Source organism: Anolis carolinensis, chromosome 1 (genome assembly GCF_035594765.1).
Source record: "Anolis carolinensis isolate JA03-04 chromosome 1, rAnoCar3.1.pri, whole genome shotgun sequence".
NCBI classification, from domain to species: Eukaryota; Metazoa; Chordata; class Lepidosauria; order Squamata; family Dactyloidae; genus Anolis; species Anolis carolinensis.
In genome coordinates, this window is record NC_085841.1 from 103369750 (window position 1) to 103396957 (window position 27208).

The 27208-nt window shown below is 40.6% G+C and overlaps 1 protein-coding gene across 1 annotated transcript in view; it reads left to right on the plus strand.

The window, feature by feature from the left end:
- Positions 1-991: 991 nt before the first annotated feature.
- The window catches only part of bves (blood vessel epicardial substance), a 74086-nt gene continuing 47869 nt past the window's right edge, over positions 992-27208 (plus strand). The window contains exons 1-2 of the mRNA XM_062983728.1: positions 992-1144; positions 23406-24162. Coding sequence (XP_062839798.1) covers positions 23645-24162 — 518 coding nt within the window. The 5' untranslated portion in view covers positions 992-1144; positions 23406-23644. The remainder of the gene's footprint in view (positions 1145-23405; positions 24163-27208) is intronic.

Below are 27208 nucleotides of genomic sequence, written 5' to 3' on the forward strand. Positions count from 1 at the left end.
GATCTTACAAGTTCTAGTAAAAAAAAAATCCATATATCCCACAAGACTCAAATCTGCTCCTCCCTCCTTTGACTTAGAAGATCAATGATCTTATCACATTTGGAAGACTTGGCCAAGCCAACTCATCTCAAAAAAGATATTCAAGAACTGGGGAAGTGTATGAAAGAATGACCAAAGTAATCAATAGCAGTAGCAGTTCATGGGATTAGCCTTCAAAGGAGATTGGAACCATTTGCCACCATGAACTTGAAAACTTGAACACCTAATTTATACGAGAAGGCTAAATATTTGGAATACTCTTGTTGTTTTAAATACTTAAAAAAAAAAACTACTACTACTACTACTACTACGTGGGAACACAAGAAAGGTCTAGGAAGAATGGATAGTTCTACCGGCTGTTAGGAATTGTGGAAGCTGAAGTCCAAAACACCCAAGTTTGCCTATACGTGGTATAGATGGACGCCGTTTTTTTCTTTTTCGTGTCAGGAGCAACCGGAGTTGCTTCTGGAGTGAGAGAATTGTCCGTCTACAAGGACGTTACCTAGGGGACGCCCGGATGTTTTGATGTTTTACCGTCCTTGTGGGAGGCTTCTCTCATGTCCCCGCATGGAGCTGGAGCTGATAGAGGGAACTCATCCACGCTCTCCCCGGGTGGGATTCGAACCTGGCAGCCTTCAGGTCAGCAACCCAACCTTCAAGTCACAAGGCTTTTATCCCCTAGGCCACCGAAGGCTCCACTCGTTTTTTTCTGACCGCTGGACTATTTGCCAACTTCTCCCCTCACTCATAATTGTTGTTGTTTGTTATGTATGGGGCTTTGGCAGAGGAAACCATCCCTCAAAGCTTTTCGTATAAGCTAGGAGCTGCCCAGGAGGCAAAAGCGGGCAGGGAGCCCCTCTCCCCCGACGGCAGCCGCCCAGCTCTCTCGGGCGGAGTGCGCTTGCGTGGCGGGGTCTCCTCGGCCTCCCTCTCCGGCGCTGACCCCGGAGCAGGCGCCGCCCAGCGCTCGCCTCGTGGCGGCTCCCTCGCTGCTGCTGCTGCTCCTGCCGCCTATTTTAGTCACAGCCCGGGCTGCCCAGAGGTAGACGCTGCGGCGCTGCCAGAGCGAAGGCGGGCGAAGTTGGAAGCAAGGAGAGCCGCGGAGGTAAAGGGGGGGGGGGGGGGGGAGCGGCGCAGAGGGGCTTCCCTCAAATGGAAAGCGGGAGCGGACGGTGCCCTTTTCTGGGGCGGAGGCTGGCTCGAAGACACTTCATGTTGGGAGCTGTGAAGTGTCTTCAAGCCAACCTCCGCCCCAGAGCTGTGAAAGGTCTTCTTTCCCCTGCAACCCCCCCCCCCATTCAGAGGTTACTAGGAGAGCCCCCCGAGCCCCTTTTGCCCTCCTTGACCCCCCAAATGCCCAGGTCCGGGGCGAAGGAGAGGCGCTCTCGACGCGAGAGAGGAAGAAGCGCAATAAGCAGGCAACGGGCCGGGGCTTCGCGCTCGGAAGAGGCGCCCTCAAGCCCCCTCCGTCCCGCCGCCCTTTTGGCCCTTCTCGTGCCCTGTGAGGCGGATCTGCCCCCCCCCCCCCCGTCCCTCCCGCCTGGCATAAAACCTTGAGAGTCCCTTTCGGGGTTCCCGCCACTCAGCCCTTCCGTCTGTTGGACAGAGATAAGAGACGAGGGAGTTGCTGTTCTTCTTCCTTCTGTTTCCTGGCCAGGGAAAGGACAGTGAGCTGGAGACTTTGAGTGCCCCTATACTAGGCATAGAAAAAACTCTGCACTTCAACTCTTACAATTCCTAACAAAATACCAGCTGTTAGGAATCGTGGGAATTGAAGTCCAAAACACCCGGAGGGCCCAAGTTTGGCCATGCCTGCCTTATACCAAACTGGGAGGGATAGCTAACACTCCAGAAGACAGGAGCAGAATTCAAAGCGATCTTAACAGGCTAGAGAGATGGGCCGAAACTAACAAAATGAAGTTCAGCAGGGACAAATGCAAGATACTTCACTTTGGCTGAAAAAATGAAATGCAAATACAGTAGAGTCTCATTTATCCAATATAAACGGGCCGGCAGAACGTTGGATAAGTGAATATGTTGGATAATAAGGAGGGATTAAGGAAACGGCTATTACACATCAAATTAGGTTATGATTTTACAACTTAAGCACCAAAACATCATGTTTAACAACAAATGTGACAGAAAAAGTAGTTCAATACACAGTAATGCTATGCAGTAATTACTGTATTTACGAATTTAGCACCAAAATATCGTGATGTATTGAAAACATTGACTACAAAAATGCATTGGATAGTCCAGAATGTTGGATAAGCTAGTGTTGGATAAGTGAGACTGTACTGTATATAGAATGGGAGACGATGCCTGGCTCGACAGCAGTACGTGTGAAAAAAACCTTGGAGTCCTCGTGGACAACAAGTTAAATGTGAGCCAACAATGTGATGCAACAGCTAAAAAAGCCAACGGGATTTTGGCCTGCATAAAAAGTATAGTTTCTAGATCCAGGGAAGTCATGCTACCCCTCTATTCTGCCTTGGTCAGACCACACCTGGAATACTGTGTCCAATTCTGGACACTGCAATTGAAGGGAGATGTTGACAAGCTGGAATGTGTCCAAGGGAAGGTGACTAAAATGATCAAGGGTCTTGAGAACAAGCCCTATGAGGAGTGGCTTAAAGAGCTGGGCATGTTTAGCCTGCAGAAGAGAACGCTGAGAGGAGACATGATGGCCATGTATAAATACGTGAAGGGAAGTCATAGGGAGGAGGGAGCAAGCTTGTTTTTTGCTGCTCTGGAGACTAGGACGTGGAACAATAGCTTCAAACTATAGAAAATGAGATTCCACCTGAACATGAGGAACCGCACATGAGGGCTTTATAGGTAATAACCTGCACCTTGAATTGAGCCTGGAAACTTGTCAGAAGCCAGTGGAGCTGTTTCAGCAGGGGCATGATATGTTTCCTGTAGCTAGTTCCAGTTAGTAATCTGGCAGTCGACCTTTGTACTAGCTGCAGTTTCCAAACCATCTTCAAAGTCAGCCCCACGTAGAGTGCATTACAGTAGTCCAGTCTGGATGTAACTAAGGCATGGACTTCCATGGCCAAATCAGGCTTTTCGAGGTATAGTTGCAGCTGGTGCACAAGTTTTAACTGTGCAAAACCCTCCCAGCTACCGCCGACACCTGAGTCTCAAGCATCAGCGGTGAGTCCAGGAGGACCCCCAGACTGTGGGCCTGTGTCCTCAAGGGGAGTGTAGCCCTGTTGAACACAGGTTGTCAATTGGCCTTGTGACTGACCAGGAGTACCTCTGTCTTGTCTGGATTAAGTCTTAACTTGTTGGCCCTCATTCAGTCCATCACAGCTGCCAGGCACTGGTTTAGGATCCAGGGAACTTCCCTGAAATTTGGTAGAAAAGAGTAGTAGAGTTGTGTGTCATCTGCATAGTTTTTAAAAGTTTTTAAAAGAGGCAGAGTAAAAATGATGATTGCAGATACTTAGAGTTGACTGAGAACCCTATTATAGAATGAGTTGGTTCATCAAAAGCATTCTTTTCTTTATGATTGAATACTAAAAATATAAAACAACCTGGAATGAAATTGCTATCACTCTGTTCAAAGGATAGCTCAGAGTGGAGGGCAGCAGCAAATTTATATTTTATCTCCAGAAAGGAATCTTTAAAGTGTGATATTTTAAAAAGTAGCCTTTATCAAGGAGGTGGTCTTCTTCTTGATTCTTCTTAAAGCACCATTTTATTGCATATGCAAAAAAGGGGAATAACACAGCAAGTAGAACTTGTAAGAATGTTAACTTATTTCTTATTCTGGTAGTACTATGGGGTATAAGAAGTTGTATCCAAAGCTTCATAGACAGAAACACATACATTCTTCTCTTGTTTTTCCTTTCTCCTGAGTTGAATTTTTGCCTACATGTTCCTTGAGGCAACACCTTGCTTTCGTTTTTTGCAATTGAGATTATGATGATGTTAGCAGTATGTATGTATTTGTTCTAAACAAAATGGCTCTTTCATAAACCATTACATTTGCGGAAAGTCTAGCAGAAGGAATTTGATTAAGCAGCAGAAAAAAGCTTCTTTGCTTCAAGTCTCCTGTTTTCTCACCAACTCACTCCATTGGAAGATTTGTCAAAAGGATTTCAATTCACTATTTGTTAAGTTTTTTTTAAAAAAAAATATTTGGGGGATTTTTAATTATGTGATGTTATTTTATCACTTTAAAAGACAAATACCTGTGACTTGAAATTGATGCACTTCAAAAACATTTAGAGCCTCTCCAGATTAGAAAAACATCAGGCTTTGTTTCTGTTTCATTTCATATTACTTTTTCTTAATCCTCAAGAATTTCCTGGGAATACCAGGCATTAACAAGGTTTTTCATTCCTACTTCCCAAATGAGATTAAACCTAGTATTTCCTGAAATGAAATATATTAATATCTCTACTTAGTTGTCTGCTTATATTATTCAGGAACTAGCTAATATAGCCACTGCCAGTAAACACAGCTATTCTTTCCAAAACATAAATTCAATAGAGATCAAGCAAGGAAAGAAAAATAGTTCCACCAAAAGAAATGATTCTGTTATTTAATTCGTGTAATATTGTTAAAGCCCTTTGACTATAAATAAACCTCAGTGGATATCGGCGAAAATCAAAATCTAAAACCGTGATTCCCAAAGTGGGCGCTACCGCCCCCGGTGGGGGCTGGAGCGATCCAGGGGGGCAGTGATGGTACCTATTAGGACACGGGGGCAGGGCCAGGGGAGGAGCAGGGCCTCTTCCCAAGTGCCGGAGATAAGGCTGGGGCACCTGTTAGGACACAGGGGGTGGAGCTAGAGGAGTGGGTGTGGCTTCTTCCCAAGAGCCCGAGACAGGGCTGAGAATCTATAGCTCTCCTGAAGCGCTTGTTGGGACACAGAGGGCGGAGCTAGGGAAGGGGGTGGGGCCTCCTTCCAAGAGCCTGTCAGGTCCCTGGCTGCTGGGCACCAATAACCTTACACAGAGGCCAGTCTCTATCTAATATCTTTATTAAAGAAATATATAAAATCAATAAAAACAAGTGAAGAATATAGTTCAGAAGCAGACCTTTCAAATGAGGTCAAATATAGTCCAAAAATGTATTGTCCAATAAATGATATTAGAGTTCAAAGTTTTAATCCACTTGACCGAAACACACACTTTGCCAAGCAATAGTGTGGGGAAATAACAGAGTCTTAGAGTCCAATGAAGCTTGACAACAAGGCTGGAAATAAACTTGATTCTTGACTAGGTCTGTGACTGGAGACAAGGCAAAACATGAAGCATGAAGCAGGGTCCGTGGTAAAACCGCAAGGCAGGGCAAGGCTTGAAGCTTGATTCGGGAAGCAAGGAACTGGGGTTACGAAGTCCACACACGATCTCTCTCCTGAAGGTGATCAATTGACTCCGCAAAGAATCCCTCGCGCCAAACACCTATATTGGGTCTCGTTTTCCCGCCAACAGAACTCTTTCCCTAGAGAACGAGAAGCGAAACCCAACTCTGTCCAGATGTATGACTCCTTAGAATTTCCCAAGGGAAGCAGGCCTAATCAGCTTGATGTTTGGCAGCGATTCTCAGACTTCTCCGATTAGCTTCCCTAACTCCTCTGTCTCTAGAATAAGATTCCTTCCTGGGAAACGGAGGGGAGTGCTGCCCAAGGCCTGTTTGGCTGAATTCTTGAGGGCAAACATCAACATCCTGCAGGTGAAGGGACTCCGGCTCTTGCTGAACCGGCGAAAACCCCATGTTTTCCTCTTCGTCTGCCACAATAGTACTAGGAACAGGACTACAAGGCCCATGAGTCATCACAGAGCCTGAGACAGAGCTGAGCCTCTATACCTCTCCTGAGAGGCCTTTTAGGACTAAAGGACGGGGCTAGGGGGGACGGGGCCTCTTCCCAAGAGTGCAAGACAGGGCTGAGCCTCTGTATACCTCCCCTGAGGCGCTTGTTAGAACACGGGGGCGGGGTATAGAGATTCAGCCCCATCAGGCACTTGGGAAGAGGCCCCGCCCTCTCCTCTAGCCCCACCTCCTGTGTCCTGGCAGGCACCGCAGGACAGGGATAGAAGCTCAGCCCTGCCTCAGAGCTCGTAACTCCGCCCATCCCAGTCCTGGCCACCCATTTGTGGCCCCGCCCCCCTCCCAGCCCTGCATCTTGGACTAGGGGAGAGGCTCAGCCCTGCCCACTTGAGCAGGAGCCATGCCCACTCCTCTAAGCCACGCCCCCTTTCTAGGGGGTGCTGAGTCATATTTTTTCTGGAAAGGGGGCAACAGGCCAAATAAGTTTGGGAACCACTGATCTAAAATGTTGCATGTGTCACGCAATCGATGGGAGGAGGAAGAAGAAAAGCACAGAGGAGGAGAAAGGGAGGGAAACCCTGGTTACATCAAGAAATGGGTTTGGATGCAAACTTGGGAATATGCAGTCAAAGTCAAAACAAAACAAAACTTCTGGATGAGCCCTCTATTAACATTTCTTACAGTCTGATGTTTCAGTTCAAATGACAAATAGTTGTGGAGAAGGCCTGTGGTATGAATATGGCAATGAGTCTTATCCCATAATGGTGTAATACGTTGCCCACTTGCTAGGATGAAAAACTGGCTAGGAGAGGAGGAAAGGGGAATCTTTCCAGCCAGAGGGAATGCAGAGTTTCATCTTAAATTATATTCTGTCTTAACATGGTCTCTGATTGCAAGTATTGCAAGGCCTTCTGATACCTTGGACAGGAAAATCAGTAGTTTGAAGTAAACTCTGTCTTTTACTAGTGTCTGTTTTCACTTGATATTCATTTTTTGCTTTTCAAAATCTAGTTTACTCTTTGATGACTCCTCTGTATTTTATCCTACATAACAACTGTCACATAGGACTGATTTGACCTCAGAGCACAAAATCATCTGTCAAGCAAGAACTTTTCAGCAACCAAATTTGCTGATTAATTCTGCTCAGATTACTGTAGGTGGAAGCTGACCCTGGATGTGTTTATATTTATATAGTTATGGATATCACATGTACTTAGACTTGAATGAAAATACAATACCTCTTTCTTAAACCTTGAATCAGCAGAATTTATATGTTAGCAGGTTTTGTCTGATTCAGTGTTTCTTCTTTAGTGGAAACCAACACCTCAATAAAAAAAATCATTCTAGGCTCAGAAGGGCCAGAGCCTTTTGGACTTCATTATGTTAGTTGTTTTTTGGAACTAACACCAGCCTAATTTTGGACTTTATTGTGTTCATTGTTTTATCCTCCTCTCTCTTAAAAAGGTCTTACATAGAGGAAGGTTTATCCCATGTATTTCTCTCTAATTAGTCCCACTCTCCATGTTATAATTTTAGAAAAAGGAGTCCAGGTCAAAAAACAAAGGGTATATGTCATATTGAACTTCCCAGGTAATAAATTCTTGGGGCTCCACATCCCATGTGTCCTTAATTACACATCCTTGACAAAATGATCTTCCCATTCTACACATATCTTTTGCCTAATTTCAGTGTCAGAAAAGGAAGGTGATAGCTGTTACATACCTTTAGATCAACTAAGAATGTGACAATTGTATGCTAGGTTTTTCCTGGAAAGATTTGTTCACAGGAGTTTGACTTTATCTTCTATTTGGGTTGAGAGAATAGACTTATCCAAGGTTACTTAGGAAGCAAAGTAGCAGTTGATTACTTCCATGGGTGAAAAAACATGAATAGGAATTTGATCCCTGGTCTCCCAGAATACTAGTCCAGCACTCAAACCACTATACTGTGCCACTTCTGCAAAGAGGGTGGTACTCATTACAAAGATTATAGCAAATGCTAGATTCTGAGAATTTTCAAGTAAATAGGCTATGTTTGTCTTGAAGTAAAAAGCATGGAAGTAAGGAGGGGAAAGAATCTTGTGGAAACTTTTAAGACTAACTGGTTTATTTTATTATACAGTTTGTGGATTATCATCTACTCAGGATACAATATTCATACCTCAGGTATAAATAAATGCACAGTGATATAATATTGAGGCAGAGATCAAAGCGAAATTGTATACAGAAAATGGCAATTGTCACACTCATCATAAACCTTCAAACAGTCTAACAGAAGCATTCTGACATCTATAGGAAACTGACACCGTTTCCTAAATCTGAGACTCTTAATTGTGTCAGAAAACTGAAAGCAATATATTCCACTTTCAGAATGTTGCTTCCTTTTATATGAAATGTGATGCAACCTTCAAAGATATCTTTAAAAGTTCTATCTTGTCAGTCTATCTTGGTTGCTTTAGTTTCTCTCCCTTTCTCCCTCTCAATCACATATACACATACTATGTTAAGCCACTTTGAATCCCCTTTGGGTATATATATAAAGATATATATGGTATATATGGTAATTGTGATAAGATGACAGTATCTGGCACCCCAGAATTCTTGCCAGGATACTGATTGGATGTATGAGGTAGATTAGCACAGGGGAAGGGAGAATAGGCCATTGTGTGTGTGTGTATACACATATACTGTGCGTATGAAGCTAGTCTGCCCCTTAGGGAGTTTATGTTCAAATAACCAAATGAAAACTTGATGGTGTATAAAAGAGCTGATTCCTAGCGGGGCTCTTTTCAGGAAATACCTTCCTTTCTGGTGTGATGTTGTATGGAGTTGAGGCTGTGTGCTCTCCCCTCAATCTTTTGCTCTTGCGTTTCATTTGCCATTTCATAACTGGCAGCTGATGACTTCTCTGTATGTGTGGCTGTTGAGTCCCCTCTGGTTTTCAGTTTGAACTTTAATACAGTATTGCTGAACAAGGTTATGAACCTGTATCTAAAAGAGCTTCAGCACCTTGGACAGCTTTGACCTGTGGAAAAACCCAGCATGGATTTCCCATCTCCACTGACAGGCATTCATCAGTAGCAAAATACCTGGATCCCTTTATGCTTAAAAGGTAAGAAGGGGAGAGATGTGGGAGTGTAAACAATGAAGTCTTGGGGACCTTTTATTTCTAGTGTATGTAGTAGTTCCCCAAATTCTATTGTGACAAAATCTTCTGCTGCATATAAACACCACGAGTCCCAGTGGTTTTAAGAAATTCAGTACAGTCCCCATATCTGTGGGACTGGTATCCATGATTCCATTTATCCATCTCTAAAAATATGTCCCCTCTAGGCATTTCCTAGTCTTTCACCATGATTGAGTAGCAGTGCATGGAATCTTTACCAGGTTGTTTTAATTTCCTTTTGACCCAAAGTAAGAGACATGGGTATAAGTTAACATGTGAACTAGTAGTTTCTATGAACTCATTTACTAGGCTTGGGCTGCAATGTAGCAAAACCATTGTAAACTTGCCAGAACAGTGTTAATTGAACATATATTAATACTGGGATATATTACATATAATTCTATGAAGTGGTCCATTATATTTTAGGAATTTGTGTTTTTCCAAAACAGAAAACAATTTCCCAATGTCTAGGAAGTCTACAGCATCCCTTTGTATCTCAAGAACAGGACAGTTATATAACACTGTTCAGTTACTTAGAATTGACTAACTGCTCGCTGCCAACTTTGGGGTAATTGCTTTTGTTTATGTGTGTGTGTTTTTTAAAAGTAAATTAACACTTAATATCATGAAATGAACTGCCTGTCTGTTTTGATTTGATTCATCAATCAAATGTGAAAATAATAGCTCAATATTAGTAATATTGACTGTGTGGCCTCCATAACATTACTGTCTTTGTTTTGTTTTACATTCACCATAACATTACTGTCTTTGTACTATTTATACTTACCAAACATGATGTTTCACAGCAGCTCTTTAAAAACTTGGAGAAAATGCTCTGTTGGACACTACACCGGTTTCTTGTAATGTTTACTTATTGGCAAACATCGTTGGGAGAGAAGGCAGGAACACATTCAAATGGTGAAAGATCAGCCTCAAAAAGCAACAATACACTCCTCTGTTCAGTCAATGACAAAATTCACTATTTTCAGTTTTGCAGGAAAATGTGTATAATTTTTTGCATTCCCATTCCTGATCTGGAAAAATGTACCAAGTGCCATTAAGCAAACACTGAGTAAACATCTTACAAAATATGGTGACTGGCATCCTGCATTGCAGGTACAGATTCATAGCATGCAGGTCTGTTACTGCTTGGTTTTAAGATATGTTACATATTCACATTCATAGCACTGTTACCACAATTAAAGGAGATTTGAGGGGCATATACATGACCCACATCCTTCTGAAGCACCTACTCAACCATCCACAAACCTCTATCTTTCAGAGCAGCTTCCTGGGGTTATGACAGGTATTGGGAGTATAGCTACATTTAGGTATAAATATGATGCAGGATATCTGTATGCCTGTATCTACAAGATGCAATACAGCAGGTTTTTTTATTCTACCTAATCATTTTGATGTCTCCCAGAATAGATTTTCAAAGTGTATTCTTTTTTGTCTCTTCTAGCACCATCTCCAATTCCATAGTATGGTTATATAGTTATAGGGGGAACCTTGTAACCTGCTGTCTGATAGGGGCACCTCACTTTACCATTTGTGATGCTCTGTTTGAACCATTACATTTCACTTAACTCACTTACTGGGACTTATCTCTGAATAAACCTAAATTTGACAATGGTGTTAATCTTTACCATTTTGCTTCACTTTATTTTAATATTAACATCGTTAATTCTGATAAATTGTATGCATTCTAAGAAATGACATAATTTGGGAGTGCACAGAACGTTATTTCTTTCCATTTTGTCACTTTGTTCTTAAGAACACAAAAACTATCAGCAACTAAGCCCATACCTTCTTTGAGAAACAGTTTGAAAAGCTTCCTGAACTTGTCAGTGCTAATTGTCAGGGGAATAGCATGTGGTTATGCAACATAGTTAAAAGCTTGAATTATATTGAGTTTTTAAGGTTCAAACATAGTTCATTCATTGGCTGAAAATTTGCTTTGGATCTTTAGTTATGGGTTCTTCATTCTAAGCTTGTTTTTCAACCCTAAATGTTGCATTAAAGCAGTGGTTCCCAAGTTTGAAATTATGAAACTATTTTTTGAACTCAGAATAGAAAGGTAATACAAAAAAATGCACCTGTGGCCATCACCGCCCCCTGGATTGCTGCAGTGCCCACTTTGGGAATCACTGCATTAAAGTATGAAGTTTAATATATTTCCTAATGGATATGGTTTTTTTAACCCCCTCCCCAAGAACATAACAAAACATATGCTCATACTTCTGGCATATTAGCCATTTAAACACACATCTAAGTGTTACAAAAGGGTTAGAATTCCATAAGGGGGTTAAGGATTCAGGAAATATTATGTCATAATAGCAGTAAGGCTGTTGCTTTTATTTAAGAATAAAATGTAGTTTAATACGATAAAATATATGAGTATAAAAAGTTATTTTTTAAAAAAAAATCTGAAGAATTATGAAGGAAGCAGTTTATTATTCTGTGTAAAGCCATTCCACAATAAATGCAACACTATGTGTACAGTTATGTTTAACAATAATCAATAAAAAGTAATCTATAAATGCATTTTCTCATTATCAACCACCACAAGATGGTACATAAACCAATTATTCATTAACAAAGTGGCAACGTATCTGCTGTCATTCTAGAGTTAGCACTTTAAGGCATTCTGGGGTAGATTGTGGCCTTAAACTAAGCAGTATGTGTTTAGAATAAGATCTAATACAGAAAACCCTCAATGAATACTATGAGAAACTGTATCATGCTGCAAGAAATTCATTGTTCAAATCAGGGCTGGACATGGAGTTTTGTTGCAGTCCAAGTATTATTGGGCAGCAACTCTCATGAACTCTCACCACTGTTTATAAAGAATGTTACTGCCCAAGAACACCTGGAAGACCACAGCTGCATATTCCAGGTTAAAATATTTTTCTGGCTGAATTTCAGGATATGCTGACACTGTCTCCCCAAAACTCTCTCACACTACATCTAAAGTGATATGGCAACTAAAGTGGTATCAAAGTGAACTACAGTGAGTTTCATTGTTTTGCATTGCAATGAGCTCATCAGATTCTTCTTAAACCAGAATACACAGTACATGGCAGTGGCTCGCAAACCTTTCTTAACAAAACATTAGAACATAGAGTGCAGGCTGAGTATCCCTTATCTGAAATGGGATCAGAAGTTTTTGGGACTTCAGACTTTTTTGGATTTTGGAACACCTGTATTTGCATATACATACATAATGAGATATCTTGGGGAGGAGACCCAAGTGTAAATACAAAGTTCATTTATGTTTCATATACTGGTATATCTTGTAACCTGTAGGTAATTTAATACAATATGTTAAATTGTTGGTAACGGCGCTCCATGCAGTCATATAGGCCATACACCTTGGAGGTGTCTATGGACAATGCCGGCTCTTCAGCTTAGAAATGGAGATGAGTACCAATCCCCAGAGTCGGACACGACTAGACTTAATGTCAGGGGAAAACCTTTACCTTTACCTATGTTAAATTGTATGCATGAAACAAAGTTTGTGCACAGTGAACCATCAGAAAGCAAAGCTGTCACTATCTCAACCACCCATGTGGACAATTTTGAATTTCTGAGTATTTTGGATTTCAGTACTCCAGATAAGTATGTTATAATGGTGAGCACAGCAGAAAAGGGTGGGGTGAGCTGTGGTTCAGATTCCCACAAAGATTGATATTCTATTTGGTGGTTGTGTAGCATCAACAACTGAATATGGATTCAGTTGGATACATATGGCATTATGGGTCCTGTCTGGATGAGCCCTATGGGAGCTGGTACTACAAACAGTGAGCACTTGGATTGCATGCCTAGAGATTCCGCTTGCTTGCCCCTGCTACAATACATGTGAAAAGAGAGATCTCACGCCAACTTGCCTTCTTGATAGTGTAAGTCCTTACCGCTTTTAGTGAAAAGGAATGGCTCCTTTTGGTACCAAGAACAGTTGGGATACATTTTTCTATGTGATACTTTATAGTCAGCTCTCCATATAAACAGATTCTGTATCCATAGCTTCAAAAATTCCAAAAAGCAAACCTTGATTTTCAACATTTTTATGTCATTGTATATAATGAGACTTGAGAGTCCATGGATGTTGATACACCTAGGAGGGCCTGGGACCAAACCCCAGTGGATACCAAGGGCACAATATATTAAGAAGAAAAGTTATGAACCTAGCTGTAAAGAAACTTTTGAATCCATGCTCTATACCTTGGGTTTCCTCTGAATACAGATTGCAAAATAGCTTACTGAGTATTGCAGATGTTTTATGCAGTACTTCAGAAACTGCATTAGATTCTGATTTGTTTTACTGTACCCAAGCCAAAGTACTGATCTCGATTATGTAAGTCTTCTGCAGTTTGAGGTCAGGCTACCCCAAAGGATCGCTATTTGTATGGGTAATGGACTGTGTTAGGCTTTCCAGCAGAAGATCTCCTTCATACCCTTCATTTATCCAGGGTGAATCTATCACATGGCTAGCAGAGAGCCCGATCAGTAGTGATGACCTAATTGTGGGAGCAGAAAATAGAAATATCACTGCACAAGTTAAAACACTTGTAGAAGCAACATGGTATAGTGGTTTGAGTGTTGAACTACAATTCAAGCGATCATGGTTCAAATCACTGCTCAGCCATGGAAACCTACTGGGTGAGCCATAGAAAAGCCTGTGATAGGTTCACTTTAGGGTTGCCAAAAGTTTGAAATGTCTCAAAGGTCCACAACAGTACCTGGTGCACTAGTAGATAGGAAAGATGTGGAACTGACCAATGGAACAGCCCGGACTTTGCTCTTGGATCACGTGATTTACTCTGTTGTCAGAGTTAAATGCTAATTGTTTTAATTGTGTCTTAATTGTATTTTAATGTTTTATTTTAAATGACTGTTTTTGTATTTTGTCTTAAAGGCATTGAATTATTGCCACATTGTCAAGCCGCCCTGAGTCCCCTCCAGGGTGAGAAAGGCGGGGTAAAAGTATCATAAATAAACAACAAACTGCATTATTTTTGGGAGTAACAAGAACTCCCAAATTGTAAATTGCATAATGAGTGGTAATACTATTACCATTTACATATAATAAGTAATGTTTGCCAGTTATTTCTTTTGTTTACTTTTGGGTAGCTGAAAATGCTTATGAACAGCATTTGTTTGGTGTTTCAAAAAGAAACTTTAAAAGACAGTCTGCGCAATGAGTGATGCAGAAGTGGTTTGTGATGTTAACAGTAGTGTATTTCTTGAGATTTTACTATGAATTATGTAACAAGCTACTTTTAAAAAGTAACTTTCCAAGATCTGACTGATTTGCTTCACCCAACATCTTCCCCCAATATCTTTCTGGCACTAAGCAGAAAACATTTTTCTAATATCAATGCTTTTGAAAATGTTGGCTTGCTTTAGTTAGATTATATTAATGATGCTTTTATATATTTGCTACAATGTTTTAAATAATTCATTGTTAGGGAATATGTACCTAAATAATAAAATAGTTTAAACCCTGGCCTGAGTTTAGGTTCCACCTTAGCCAAATACGTAATATTCAAAGGGTGATTTTAAGCACTTTGGAGATTTTAAAATGATGATTTGACTCTTGGCCACTAAAACTTTGTGAGATCAGATTCTTAAGTATCTTGTGTTCTGAAGTATTCTGTATAAGTTAACATTATTGAATATTTTTGTCTTGCCTCTCTAGTCAGGGATCCCAAAAGGCAGTTTGTGAAAAAAAAATCCAGCAAATGTCATTAAATGGCAACTTGAAGCTTGGAGGGCACAGGCAATATAATTTGCTGGCAAATCTGGAATTGGTTCAGAAATGGGTCCAGGGCATGCACCCTACTTTTATTTCTCTTTGGCATTTTTGGCAGTTTCTGGAAGATGTAGAAGGTTAGAAACCCGAATCCCTTCCTTACAGGCTGAGGTTGAATGAGAACTCATGAATATATTCTGTAGATTTCAAATGCCCCCCAAAGAGCCATTCTTCTTCTAGTTGGGCTTCTCACTGGATTCAGAAGCTGTGCCTGTCCTAGCTGCTAAAAGAGGTAAACAGCCCCATGCCGGCCACTTATTCTTCTCTGCAAATTCAGTTTGGCATTATAAAGGAAATATGGGGTTGGAAATCCTATTCCCTCCTTAGGTTATCTGGTTTGGCCTTCAATGTGCTAACAAGTATTTTATTTTGTGTAAAAGCATGTCACCTCTGAATATTCCTTACCTTAGAAAACACTATGATATCAATGAGGTCGCTGAAAGTCAACAGGCAACTTGAAGGCACATACACACATAAGTACACGAACTGAAGCAGATTAATTCCCTTTAACATACATTGTACTAGATTTCAGCAAGGCAGTATTGTATAATGTATTTCCTCATTAAATTCACCTCATGTTTTAGGTCACCAAGGTAATTTTCTTTAAACTAGTGCTTAGTTGCTTTGTGAATAGACCTTTTCCACCTTCTGAAATGTATTCATCCTAAAGGCTGCAAAAAGAAGCCTATAAGGGATTATAAAGTAAAAGGTAAATACACTTGAAGTACAGGGTCCTGGGGCCATAAACCATCTTTATTCCCCTAATTTGGTTCTTCAAGAATTGTCCCATTTTCTTGCAAAACACTTGTTGCAAAACAGCTCTTTGCCAATCGCTTATAAATATGGGGAGATTGGGACCCACTGTTTTTCAAATCCACAAAATGGTGGAAAAGGTACTGTGGTGACATAATTGTTTCTCCAAACTGAGAGGCAATGATATAAATGTTTGGGCAGCCTATTTAAAAGGCTCTGGGAAGCATCTCTACTTGCACGTTCTCTGTTGATTACCATATAAATTACTATTGAGTCTTACTAAACCAGTTGGCTCAATTCATTTTCATAAATTAGGTTTGGAATTGAAGATTAAACAGATCAGCCCACCCCTCAACCCTGCAAAAACATATAATCATAAGAGAACATGGAAAACTGTGAATGAGAATAGCATAAGGTTTCTGAAGATACTAAAGGGCTCAAAGAGTAAGGGTGATAAGTTTGTGTTGCAATAGTGGAAATGGCTATAACAAGGGTGAGAATTATGTGGCCTACAGATTTTGTTGGGCTGCAAGCCTAAGCAGTTTTGCCAGCATAGGAATGGTAGAATTTGAAATCCAATGATATCTGGAGGGCCACATCATTACCACTCCAGCTGTAGAGGAAGTATCTGAATTAATGGCACTCCACTGTGAGATATCTATCATGCAATAGTGAAACCCTTTAGAGCAGGCATGGGCAAACTTTGGCCCTCCAAGTGTTTTGGACTTCAATTGACACAATTCCTAACAGCTGGTAGGCTGTTAGGAATTGTGGGAGTTGACATTCAAAACACCTGGAGGGCCAAAGTTTGCCCATGCCTATCTTAGGGTCTTGCCACAGATGCTGATTTCACTGTTCTCCACTACTGGGAGAGCACTGCAGTTGTAGTACCCAGCACCTACATCTGTGGTGCCTCAGAAACCCCTTGGTTGGGCCACTGCCGGACTTGCGAAGTAGGTGTTGATGGTCATTCTTAATTAGTAATAACCATAAACACAGGGCCCAAAAGTTATGAGATTGTAAGTCCAGTCATGTTCTCATAAATGTTGAACCAGATAACAACCATTGTATGTAAAACTTGGTTTGGCATAAAATTGTCATGTTTGGTATATTAAAAGGGTTGTTTACTCAGAAAATCAGTACAAATTGAATTTCGTTTTTAATTTTCAATTTTATTTTTGTTAAAAGCATACCCATAAAAATAATCAAAGGTACATCTACACTGTAGAATTAATGCAGTTTACCACTGTTTTAATTGCCATGGCTCAATGCTGTGGAATCCTGGGAGTTGGGGTTTTGCAAGGGTTTTAGCCTTCTCTACCAAAGAGTGCTGGTGCCTCATCAAACCACAAATCACAGGATTCCATAGCATTGAGCCATGGCAGCTGAAATGGTGTCAAATTGCGTTAATTTTACAGTGTAGGTGCACCTTGAGAAACCAAAACCAGGAATTCAAATGATGCGATAGATTGTACATAATCTTACCTATAATAATAATAATAATAATAAAACTTTATTTATAACCCGCCACCATCTCCCCGATGGGGACTCGGGGCGGCTTACATGGGGCCATGCCCAGACACCATACAATATAACAAAATAAAACAATATATCATAACACAATATAATAGTACAAAAATAATCATATACATTACAACACAAATCAGAGCAGACAGGGCGGGCCACATGAACATTTAATTAAAAACTCGGGAGAGAGAGGCATATAAATAAAGAGAACAGGGGTATAAGATGGAACAGTCCAAACAGTCCAAAGGATAAGTCTATAAGTCTACCTGCTACTTACCTTTGCTTTTGTTTTAGAAATAAAACAAAGTAGAAAGTATAAGAACATCTTATCTTAATTCATCATTTTTAAAGGGCATTTCCATGATCTATTTTTCAGCTATTCTGGGGAAAAATATCTTCAGGAAAAAATGAGGGATACATTTTTTCTTGTGATTGCTTCTCAATTTTCTCCTCAGGTCTTCACACCCAGTTGGCCCTCCATATCCACTAATTCTGTATGCATAGATTCAAACATCATTTACTCAAGTATAATGCACCATGTAATGCACACCTTGTGCACATTACAAAAAAAAATAGATTTGCCCTGCTGTACAACAGCACAGGCACAGCATGTCAGGGAAGCATGAATGGAAGCCATTTGCTAAACCTTGTCTCTCCATCAGGCCGAGGCTTGTAACATGCAAGCCGTACACAATTCTCAACTAACCTCATTCAGAAGACCTTCAAAACTGAGGTGGAGATATTGAAAGCCTCATGAATGAGGCCAGTTGGGAACTACATGGAACTGAGCTGGGGTCGGGGGGGGGGGGGGGCAGGACCCTGAGGGCTACCTAAGGGGCAGGATCTGTAGCTAAGCGGCAGGAATGTCACCAGCTAGGTCCACCTCCTCCTCCAGGCACTTCTGCCATTACTGAGAACAGCCTCTTCACACACACACATACACACCACCTCCCTGTCCATCTCCATGGTTCCAGGTTCCTCCAGGTCTTTCCACGCAGATGGGTTTATTCTATTCTAAAATGCTATCAAATCTAATGTGTGCCTCATGTTTGGCAACATTTTTTAGCCAAAAAAGTTGAGCATTAGACTCAAGTAAATATGGTGTATTTGTTTGAGATCCCAAAAGACGCACCTTGAAGTTGCCATTTTATATAAGGGGCATCGTTTTACTGCACCATTGTATACAGTGGGATTTTAGTATCCATGCCCTGGAACCAAACCCTAATGGATACCAAAGGCCCACTGTACTGTGTAGCCATTAACTTATACAATATAATCAATATAATAATATGTATAGAAAATAATGACCTTTTGTAGGCCACAATCATGTTGGTACTCTACATTCGTAGATACATATTTTTTCAAAGCTCACTAGGCCACAAAAAGTGAAGGCAGACAACCTCTCCTTGTTCTGTGCAGCTTGTTTCCTGGTTCCTTGCTTCCTTCGTGGCACTGCACTCATAGAGCCCCCAATGGATTAAACCCATTGTGCCAGCAGGACTGCTAACTGACAGGTTGGTGGTTCAAATCCAGGGAGAGCAGGTGAGCGCTTTCTGTCGGCTCCAGCTCTCCATGCGGGACGTGAGAGAAGCCTCCTACACGGATGGTAAAAACATCAAACATTCAGGCATCCCCTAGGTAATATCCTTGCAGACGGCCAATTCTCTCACACCAGAAGCGACTTGCAGTTTCTCAAGTCGCTCCTGACCCGGAAAAAAAATGTGATCATGCCTTTTTACTTCTGGTTTCACCAACATAGTCAGAGAGAAGATGTGGAGAATGATTGCCTATATGCGGGTTAAGCATTTGGCTCCGTTAGGAAGATAAATGAATTTAGGAGGGGCAGAGTGGAAAGAGAGGGCTGTAAACCCTTACTCCATCTCCACCCTTAGTTGAAGCAAATTGCTCATTGTTGACTGTTTCTCTCCATGAGACAAGACAGGAGGGGATAATGATGATAACATGTGAAATCCATTTATATCTCTTAATTTTAAGGAATAATCAGATAGATTTATTTTGTTTGCTTATGCACCTTCACATCACTTGTATATATTGGCTGGCCTATTGCTCTGCATTATTTTATGAAGTATCTTTTTTGTTAAATTGTGGGTTTTGTACAAATAAATTGCTTGATGTTCTTCTTGAGAAATGTGAGAAATAATATTGGATCTTTTAAGCAGAGTAATGAATTGGAGCCCCGGTGGCGCAGTGGGTTAAACTGCTGAGCTGCTGAACTTGCCAAAAGGTTGGCAGTTCGAATTCCTGGGAGCGGAGTGAGCTCCCGCTATTAGCCCCAGCTTCTGCAAACCGAGCAGTTCAAAAACATGCAAATTTGAGTAGATGAATAGGTACTGCTCAGGCAGGAAAGTAATGGCACTCCATGCAGTCATGCCGGCCACATGACCCTGGAGGTGTCTAGAGACAACAGCGGCTCTTTGGCTTAGAAATGGAGATAAGCACCAACCCCCAGAGTTGGAGACGACTAGAATTAATGTCAGGGGGAAACTTTTACCTTTACCTTTAATGAATTGGCAAAGTAGAATCTGACCAAAAGCCAATCCTGTGTCCCTTGCCTCCCCCCCTTACCCCAGAATCAAGCATAAAAAAGAAATCAGCTTACTAGTTTTTTGAAAACATCCAAAAGCAGCTTTATTTCCAAAGTTTCTTTCCTATAGTCAAACACATATTAGAGGAAAGAGAGGAAAGACAACAATCATAGCAGGTTAGAATTACACAGGAAAAGTGAGCAAACAAACAAGACATCTGCAAACATACAAACAAAGCAGGTGATGAGTATAGAGATTTAAAGACTGCTACTATTAGCATCTGTGTCTGTTATCTTTTTAATATTACCATACTCTTGTGCTTGACATATCATAGCTTAAATGTTTTTATTCATTGTCGTTTTATTTCAATGCATCCCATACAATGTTTTGAAATGAAGGAGAACTGAAGTTAAGCTCCTCCTTGCACAGAGACACAGTGCAAACATACTTCCAGCAGTAGCTTCTTCAGTTATGCTATGAACAGTCTCTTTGAGAAACCAATAAAAGAATTCAATCGTATCACCTGAAAAGAGAAATACTGATTTTTTTCATGCCCCTTTAAGTTGCTGTGTGTATTCACTGCGATGATGGCACTTTTGAAATACTGAATTCTTTTAGCATACAAATAGCAAGTGTTGGCTTGAATGGCTTCTGGAAAATAAGCTCCATTGAATCCCCCTGGAACACAATAACTGGAAGTGGGTAGCCCCTTTTTTGACACATAAAAGCGCTGACGTGTAAAACTGGTGTTTCTGGGGTATTTCAAATGGCAACATCTCAACTGACAAATGGTAATTCTTACTTTTATTAGTATGCCATGCCATTTGCATAGATGTAGTTCTCTGTTACTGTGTATAGGTGTATGTGCCTTCAAGTTGACTTTGATGCATGATAGTATTATTAATAAAAGAACTTTTAGGTCTTGTCCACACTAATTAGAAAATTGGATTCACTGCAGATCTATCACTGTCAGTATCCTGTATTTTCTGGGTTGACTTTAGGCAAAGCCAGAGGATATTCTGGAGTTTTTGGGAAACCCTGGAGTCTCTTGGGGCTTTGTGGTAGTCTGGAAAACTGGATTATTTATTTATTTATTTATTTATTTATTTATTTATTTATATCCTTCTTTTCTCCCCCATTTGGGGATTTAAAGCAGTTCATAACAAGGTATAAAACATACTGGTACATTAGGAGATAAAGAAAATAGACATAGTCAATTAAACAATTAAAACATAAGACAATTAAACCATAATAAAACACATTACAGATTAAAATACAATCAGCACTTTAGGTATAGTTAAAATCTAATTAAACATAAACTGAAGCCATTATCCTTCCCATTGCCACTTGTCTATAAGGGATTGCACAGAAAAGATCAGCCCCAGATGTTACTATGGCACCTATTGCTCTCGTATTAATCTTCATTAAGGGACTGATTCCAGATAAAAGTTTTATCTGACACCTGAAAGTTAGTGGGGGGGGGGCATTCTGATGGGAATTCCAGAGCCATGGAGCAACCACCGAGAAGACCTTCGCTCCTTCGTTCCCACCAATCATATTTGCAATGGTGGTGGGACCGAGAGAAGGGCCTTTCCTGTTGATCTCAGGCCTCATGCAGATTCATAGAGGGAGAAGTGGTCTTTTAAGTAGACTGGGCCCAAGTCGTCTAGGGCTTTATAGGTTAAGACCAGCACTTTGAATTGTGCCTGAAAGCTGGCTGGTAGCCAGTGCAGTTGTTTTAGTAGGGGGGTAGTTCTTTCCCTGTAACCAGCCCCTGTTAGCAAACTGGCAGCAAACTGACCTTTGAACCAGCTAGAGCTTCTGAATGCTCTTCTGAGGCAGCTCCACAAAGAGCATGTTGCAGTAGTTTAAACAGGATGCAACCAAGGCATGTACCACCATAGCCAGATCAGGTTTTTCAAGGTACAGGTGCAGCTGGCGCACAAACTTTACTTGTGCAAAGGCCCTCCTGGCCACCAGGAGGACCCCCAAGCAGTGGACTGCATCTTCGGGGGAGTGTAATCCTGTCTAACACAGGTTTTAGTCCTATACCCTGATCTGCCTTATGACTGCCCAGGAGTACCTCTGTCTTGTCAGGATTCAATTTCAATTTGTTTGTCCTCATCCAGTCCATCACAGCTGACAGACTGGGTCTGAATGGCTTCTTTGGCTTTTGGTGGATTGGGTCCAATTTTGAACGATTCTCTGCCCCATTACCATTTCCCAGGGAAAGAAGGTAGTTCATTCTTGTGTCACCACCACCTCTAGTGCCATCCACAGAGCTCTGTGCAATTTCCCCTTTCCCCTTTCCCTTTAGCTTGTTGAGGAACCCATCAGACTACAGGCAGTCCCTAAGTTACGAACAAGATAGGTTCTGTACTTTGTTCTTAAGGTGAATTTGTATGTAGGTCAGAACAGGTATATTTTAAGTATAACTCCAGCCAAAAATATATACGTTTTACTTTTGGATAGCACAGGGAAGGATTAACATGCCTATGGGGTTTGTTTTGCTATCTGTGCCCCTCACTTTCACCTCACTTTCTATCCCTGTGATAATTTGATTTTTTAATTGCTTGTTGTGGAAGCAAGGATTGGTGGTAAAGCTTCAGTGGAGACACCTTTTCTCCATGATAACTCCGTCAGGGGGATATTTCCCTTCTGTGAGGTAGATTTCTCTCACTTCCTGTTGTCTCACCCTTGTTCTTAACTATGAATCATTTGTAACTTAGATGTTTATAACCTGGGGACTGCCTGTATTTGGGGATGGGATGGAGGTGAGAGCTGAATGGGTAGCTGGGGACACAAGCGGAGTACTCCATTGTGTAAGACTAAGGTCCCTTCCACACAGCTGAATAAAAGCCCACATCTGCTTTGAACTGGGTTATATGGCATTGTGGACCCAGATAACCCAATTCAAAGCAGATATTGTGGATTATCTGCCTTGATATTCTGTGTTATATGGCTGTGTGGAGGGCCCTAAACCTCCACTTCTGTAACTTTGGGTATAGCTTCAAACCCCTTGGTCAGACATCTAGGAAAGTAGGGACAGTTCTTTTGGATCCTACATTAGCATCTCACAAGCTGAAAAAGCGCTCCATTCCAAACTGGATGGTTCTAGATTTTAAAAGTTTTCCACATTTAGGTTGCACGCCCATTCACAAATATTTAGAAAGATACCCTATTAACGTGATGTACCTTACATCGAACAATTGTGCAGAGGACTGAACTATAGAAATACTATAAGTAGAAAAACCGCTTAAAATACTCTGTGTGGCTAAACTCCCATTTCCTTTCTCCTTAGAAACAGATAAGGCAGGGGTGGTGAAAGTCAAGTTTCCAACCCATGTGTAGATCTCAAAGCTATTCTGTGGTTCCTGGGGTTCCCCAGCATCCACAAAATTGTTTTGAAAAAGATATTTAGAAAATTCTGGCAAAATATGTTCCACAACAATCCCAAAGGGGCACAGGAACAATTTGGCTATATCCCTTTGCAAAGTTATTTCAGATACAGGAGAGGGTTTTTTTCCAAAAAGGTCTGCAAAAAGGACCCCAAAATTGACATTCCAGGTCCTTGCGATCCTAAAATGCTTCAAACAACATGGCCAAATAGGGATTGGAAACCTTGAAGAAAGGTATCATTCCCAAGGTCCTATGGGTCCTTGTGTTGCCCCATAATTTCTTATAGTTGCCCACACTTCATAATTTTATAAATAGTTGTGTAAGTGTTCTTTTTTGTTCTCATACATTCCCTCTTTTTTATTTCTCTTGGACAGATCAGTACTATTATGGATCCAAGCAAAATGTGTCATAAGAACAGACCTGGAAAAGTACAGACTTCTGAGAAGCCCGTTTTTTAAAAATCAATGAACAATTTATTACTATAGGTTTTCAACTCAGGCTATGCGTGACATTATGATAGTAAGCATAACAGCGAAGGCAACATTGGGAAAATGATGGAGCCCTTTTCTGTTTGAACTTTATTTATACAAGAAAGATTTTGACGATCACAGAGATGGATGATCAATCTAACATTGAAGCTGCAGGAGACAACACAAGCTTTTGGGACAGCTTGATATTTGCACACCCTGTCTGTGTAAACTGGAAGTCAGAAGCAGAAGGATCTATCTATCACTTAGCAAGCATTTTGTTTGTTATTGGCTACATGGGTGGAAGTGGGTTTTTTGGTTTGCTCTATATCTACTTTTTACTTGGACTGGGTTTTCTCTGCTCATCTGTCTGGTCTTGGCTAGATGTCTGTGCAGCTGATATTTTTTCCTGGAATTTCATCTTGTTTGTGGTATGCTTCATACAGTTTATTTATGTAACCTACCAAGTCCGGAGTGTGGCCTTTGACCAAGAATTCCAGGAGCTCTACAGTGCTCTGTTCCAGCCTCTAGGAATATCACTGACTGTTTTCAGGAAGATTGTCTTGTGCTGTGATGAAGAGGTCATTACACTGGAGAAAGAGCACTGTTACGCCATGCAAGGCAAAACACCCATTGATAAACTTTCTTTGCTTCTGTCAGGAAGGTTTGTATCACTCTGGTTCCTGCATCTAATGTAAAAACAGAAAAATACCCAAGAATGTCACACTTTTTGCTTTCTCCCTTCATTGTTTTCTCCTTTCCACTATTGTAGGTTCAACATTCTCACACTTTAAATTTGTACATTTATAATACCAAAGATTTAGTAGCTGTTCTAATTTGAATTCTACAAATCCATGCAAAAAAGAATGAACACTAAAACTTGTTGCAAGGTTTATCTTCCCAAAAGTAACAATTGTCCCATTTCTTTTCTTATAATAAACATGCATCCATAGTAAATGAGGCATCTATAATAATGGAAAATGTGCAGAAGATTGAAAGCTCAGAAGAATGAAAGATGGAGGCAGCTGGGTAGGGATATATAGAATTACAATATATTTGGCATTTTTTCTTTTTATTCATGTAACATTTGAGGACATATACCTAACATGTATCATTCAGATCACAGAATTGGGGCTTCTTTTCTACCCAGGAGATTCAATATTCCTAGTCCTCCATTTATCCTTGGAACAAAATCAATGTGTTTCTTAAAAGATTGCATATGTGTGTATATATATCTTCCTGATTTTAACTTAGAGGCTTACAACATCACTAATACTGTCCCCATTATCCTATTTTCAGTTGCTTCTTCCTTTTGGGATGTCACCTTATCTTGGGCTTAAACCAGAAGCTGAAATTAAAACTGTTATGCCAGGGTAAACATAACTGAATAGGTGATAGAGGCAGGGGCAGAAAAGGCCACAGGGTGTTTTTTTGTATTTTTTGCATATTTGTATATTTTAAATTGTGTGCTAATGCTTGTATGCTAAGCCGCTTGAGTCTCCTTTGAGAGAGATAAAGTGGGGTAAAATAACTAAAACAAACAAATAAATAAATAATGGCCATAACGGAAGATACTGAAGAAGCAGGCACTTGAAGCCAGAGTTATGTTTACTTTGTTTCACTTCTACTGTGCAGTTTTGGAAAATTGCAGTTGCTAGTGTAGCACACTAATAGGATTCTGATCATTGTACCCTGCTTCATTCTTTTCAATACCACATATTTAATAGGATAAATTCCCAACCTGGCACCTTCTAGATGTATTGGATTCTAATGTCCATATCCTTTCAGTCAACATAACACCACCGCCTGAGGAAGATGAGAGTTAGCAGTGACTTAAGGATTCCGGTTTAGGGATGGCTATAGTGCAAGGATGTTCTACTCTGTATAAGCAGGTTGGTGTTCCTTAACACCTGGGATTTCAGAATATATGTATATATATAGTCATGTGTAGTTGTACATTAAATAAAACCTTAGTGGCAATCCTGACTGGGGATTGAAGGAGACATAGTCCATTTTTCCCCTGAGCCTTGGTTCAAAGTCAACCTCATCTGTGTTAGCAGATAATGAGCATGATACAGACACATTGTACCATATATATGTGAGAAAGCAGGTGGCTGGTGTCAGTACATGATATCCCTCTGAATCTCACCAAGGCCTAACTTCAGCAGCTGCTTTCAATTAGATACTTTTGGAGGCTCATGGAGGCATCACTTCTAAGTTTCTATGTAAGATGTGATACTCAAGATAGGTCTACTACTTCTAAACAGATATAGAAAACTATTCAGCATACTACCATATAACTGAATAGTCCTTTCAAAAAGTTACTCTGGTTTGCAGACTACTTTTTTGTATCAAATGGTACAAATTGCCCACTGTACATGAAATACTTAACATATTTAGAATTCTAAGGGAAAACCTTGAAACTTGACTATGGCCTTGACCAGAAGACTGAACTGTCTATAGACAACCCTTGTTTTAGTTAAGCTCTCTTGCTGATGTGTTGTTGCCTGCATGAATCAAGCTTGGAAATATATCCCTGGGCATATCTAATAAAACAGGACTCTGTTCTGTTTCTTTTCTGTGCTTAGAAACAAACATTTGAAAACCACTGAGAAGATTCAATAACTATTATGAAAGACATGAATTTAAATGAATATTTCTAGCCGAGAGCCTACATTGCCCACTTAGTTACGAATCCTGGCCCGTCTTTCACATTTATCTTAACAGCTAGCACCTACTCTGGCCTGGAAAGGTCTGTTCTGCTACCAATTGTGTTGAAGCAGAATGATGTTTCCAGAGCCCTCCTGCCATCAAATGAAGCTGTGACAATTAGAAGCAGGATCCTGTTCCAAGGCCTTGTTGTAGCCTTGCTTACTGGCAAGAGTGGGGTAAAATGTCCTGTTACTACTGATCAGCAGCACAATATTTGTCATATTACTCAATGTGACTGCTATCTGTTTGGACTGGGGGACATTTACTATTGTGTGAATAGTACCTTGATTGCTAATATGTAATATTCATGAATACAAAGCAGTCGTGAATCTATAGGTTCTAAATCTGTAACTGTGGATCAGTTGGTCCTATACTAGAGGCCAGTAGCTGCTATAGTAGATGTCTTTTACTCATGTAAATGGCTGTTTTTATATCAAAACATACAGCCCTCCAAGTATTACTGGGTTGCAAGTCACATCAGTTCTAGATAGCACAGTGAGTGGTGGATTTTGACAGCTGAAGTTCAGTTGTGACTGGAGGACCATGAGTTGTCAAGTCCTATAACATGTAGTAGCTTACTTTTAGTAAGAACTGAAAGATATATTACAATGGACCTGTCAGAGTCTTAAGTCCACAAGGGAAGGCTTTCTCTTCATCCCACCACCATCATAGGCTTGCTTGGTGAGGACAAGAGAGAGAGAGAGATCCCTCTCAGTGACTGATTCCTGGAATTCCTTTCCATAAGATGCTAAGTTGGTCCCCTTCCCACTTTCCTTTTACCCAGTAGGCAAAGACCTTTTTGTTCAAGCAAGCTTTTAATGAGTAACTGAATTTAGGAAGCCTGTGCACTTTATTTTAACCTTTGTATGCTTTTTCATGATTTTATATCGTGCATTTTATAATGTGATTTTAATTGTGTTCAAAATATTATTGAACTGGTTTTAGCTGATCCGTTTTGTGAGCTAGCCTTGGAGAAAGAAAGCATATAAATGAAATAA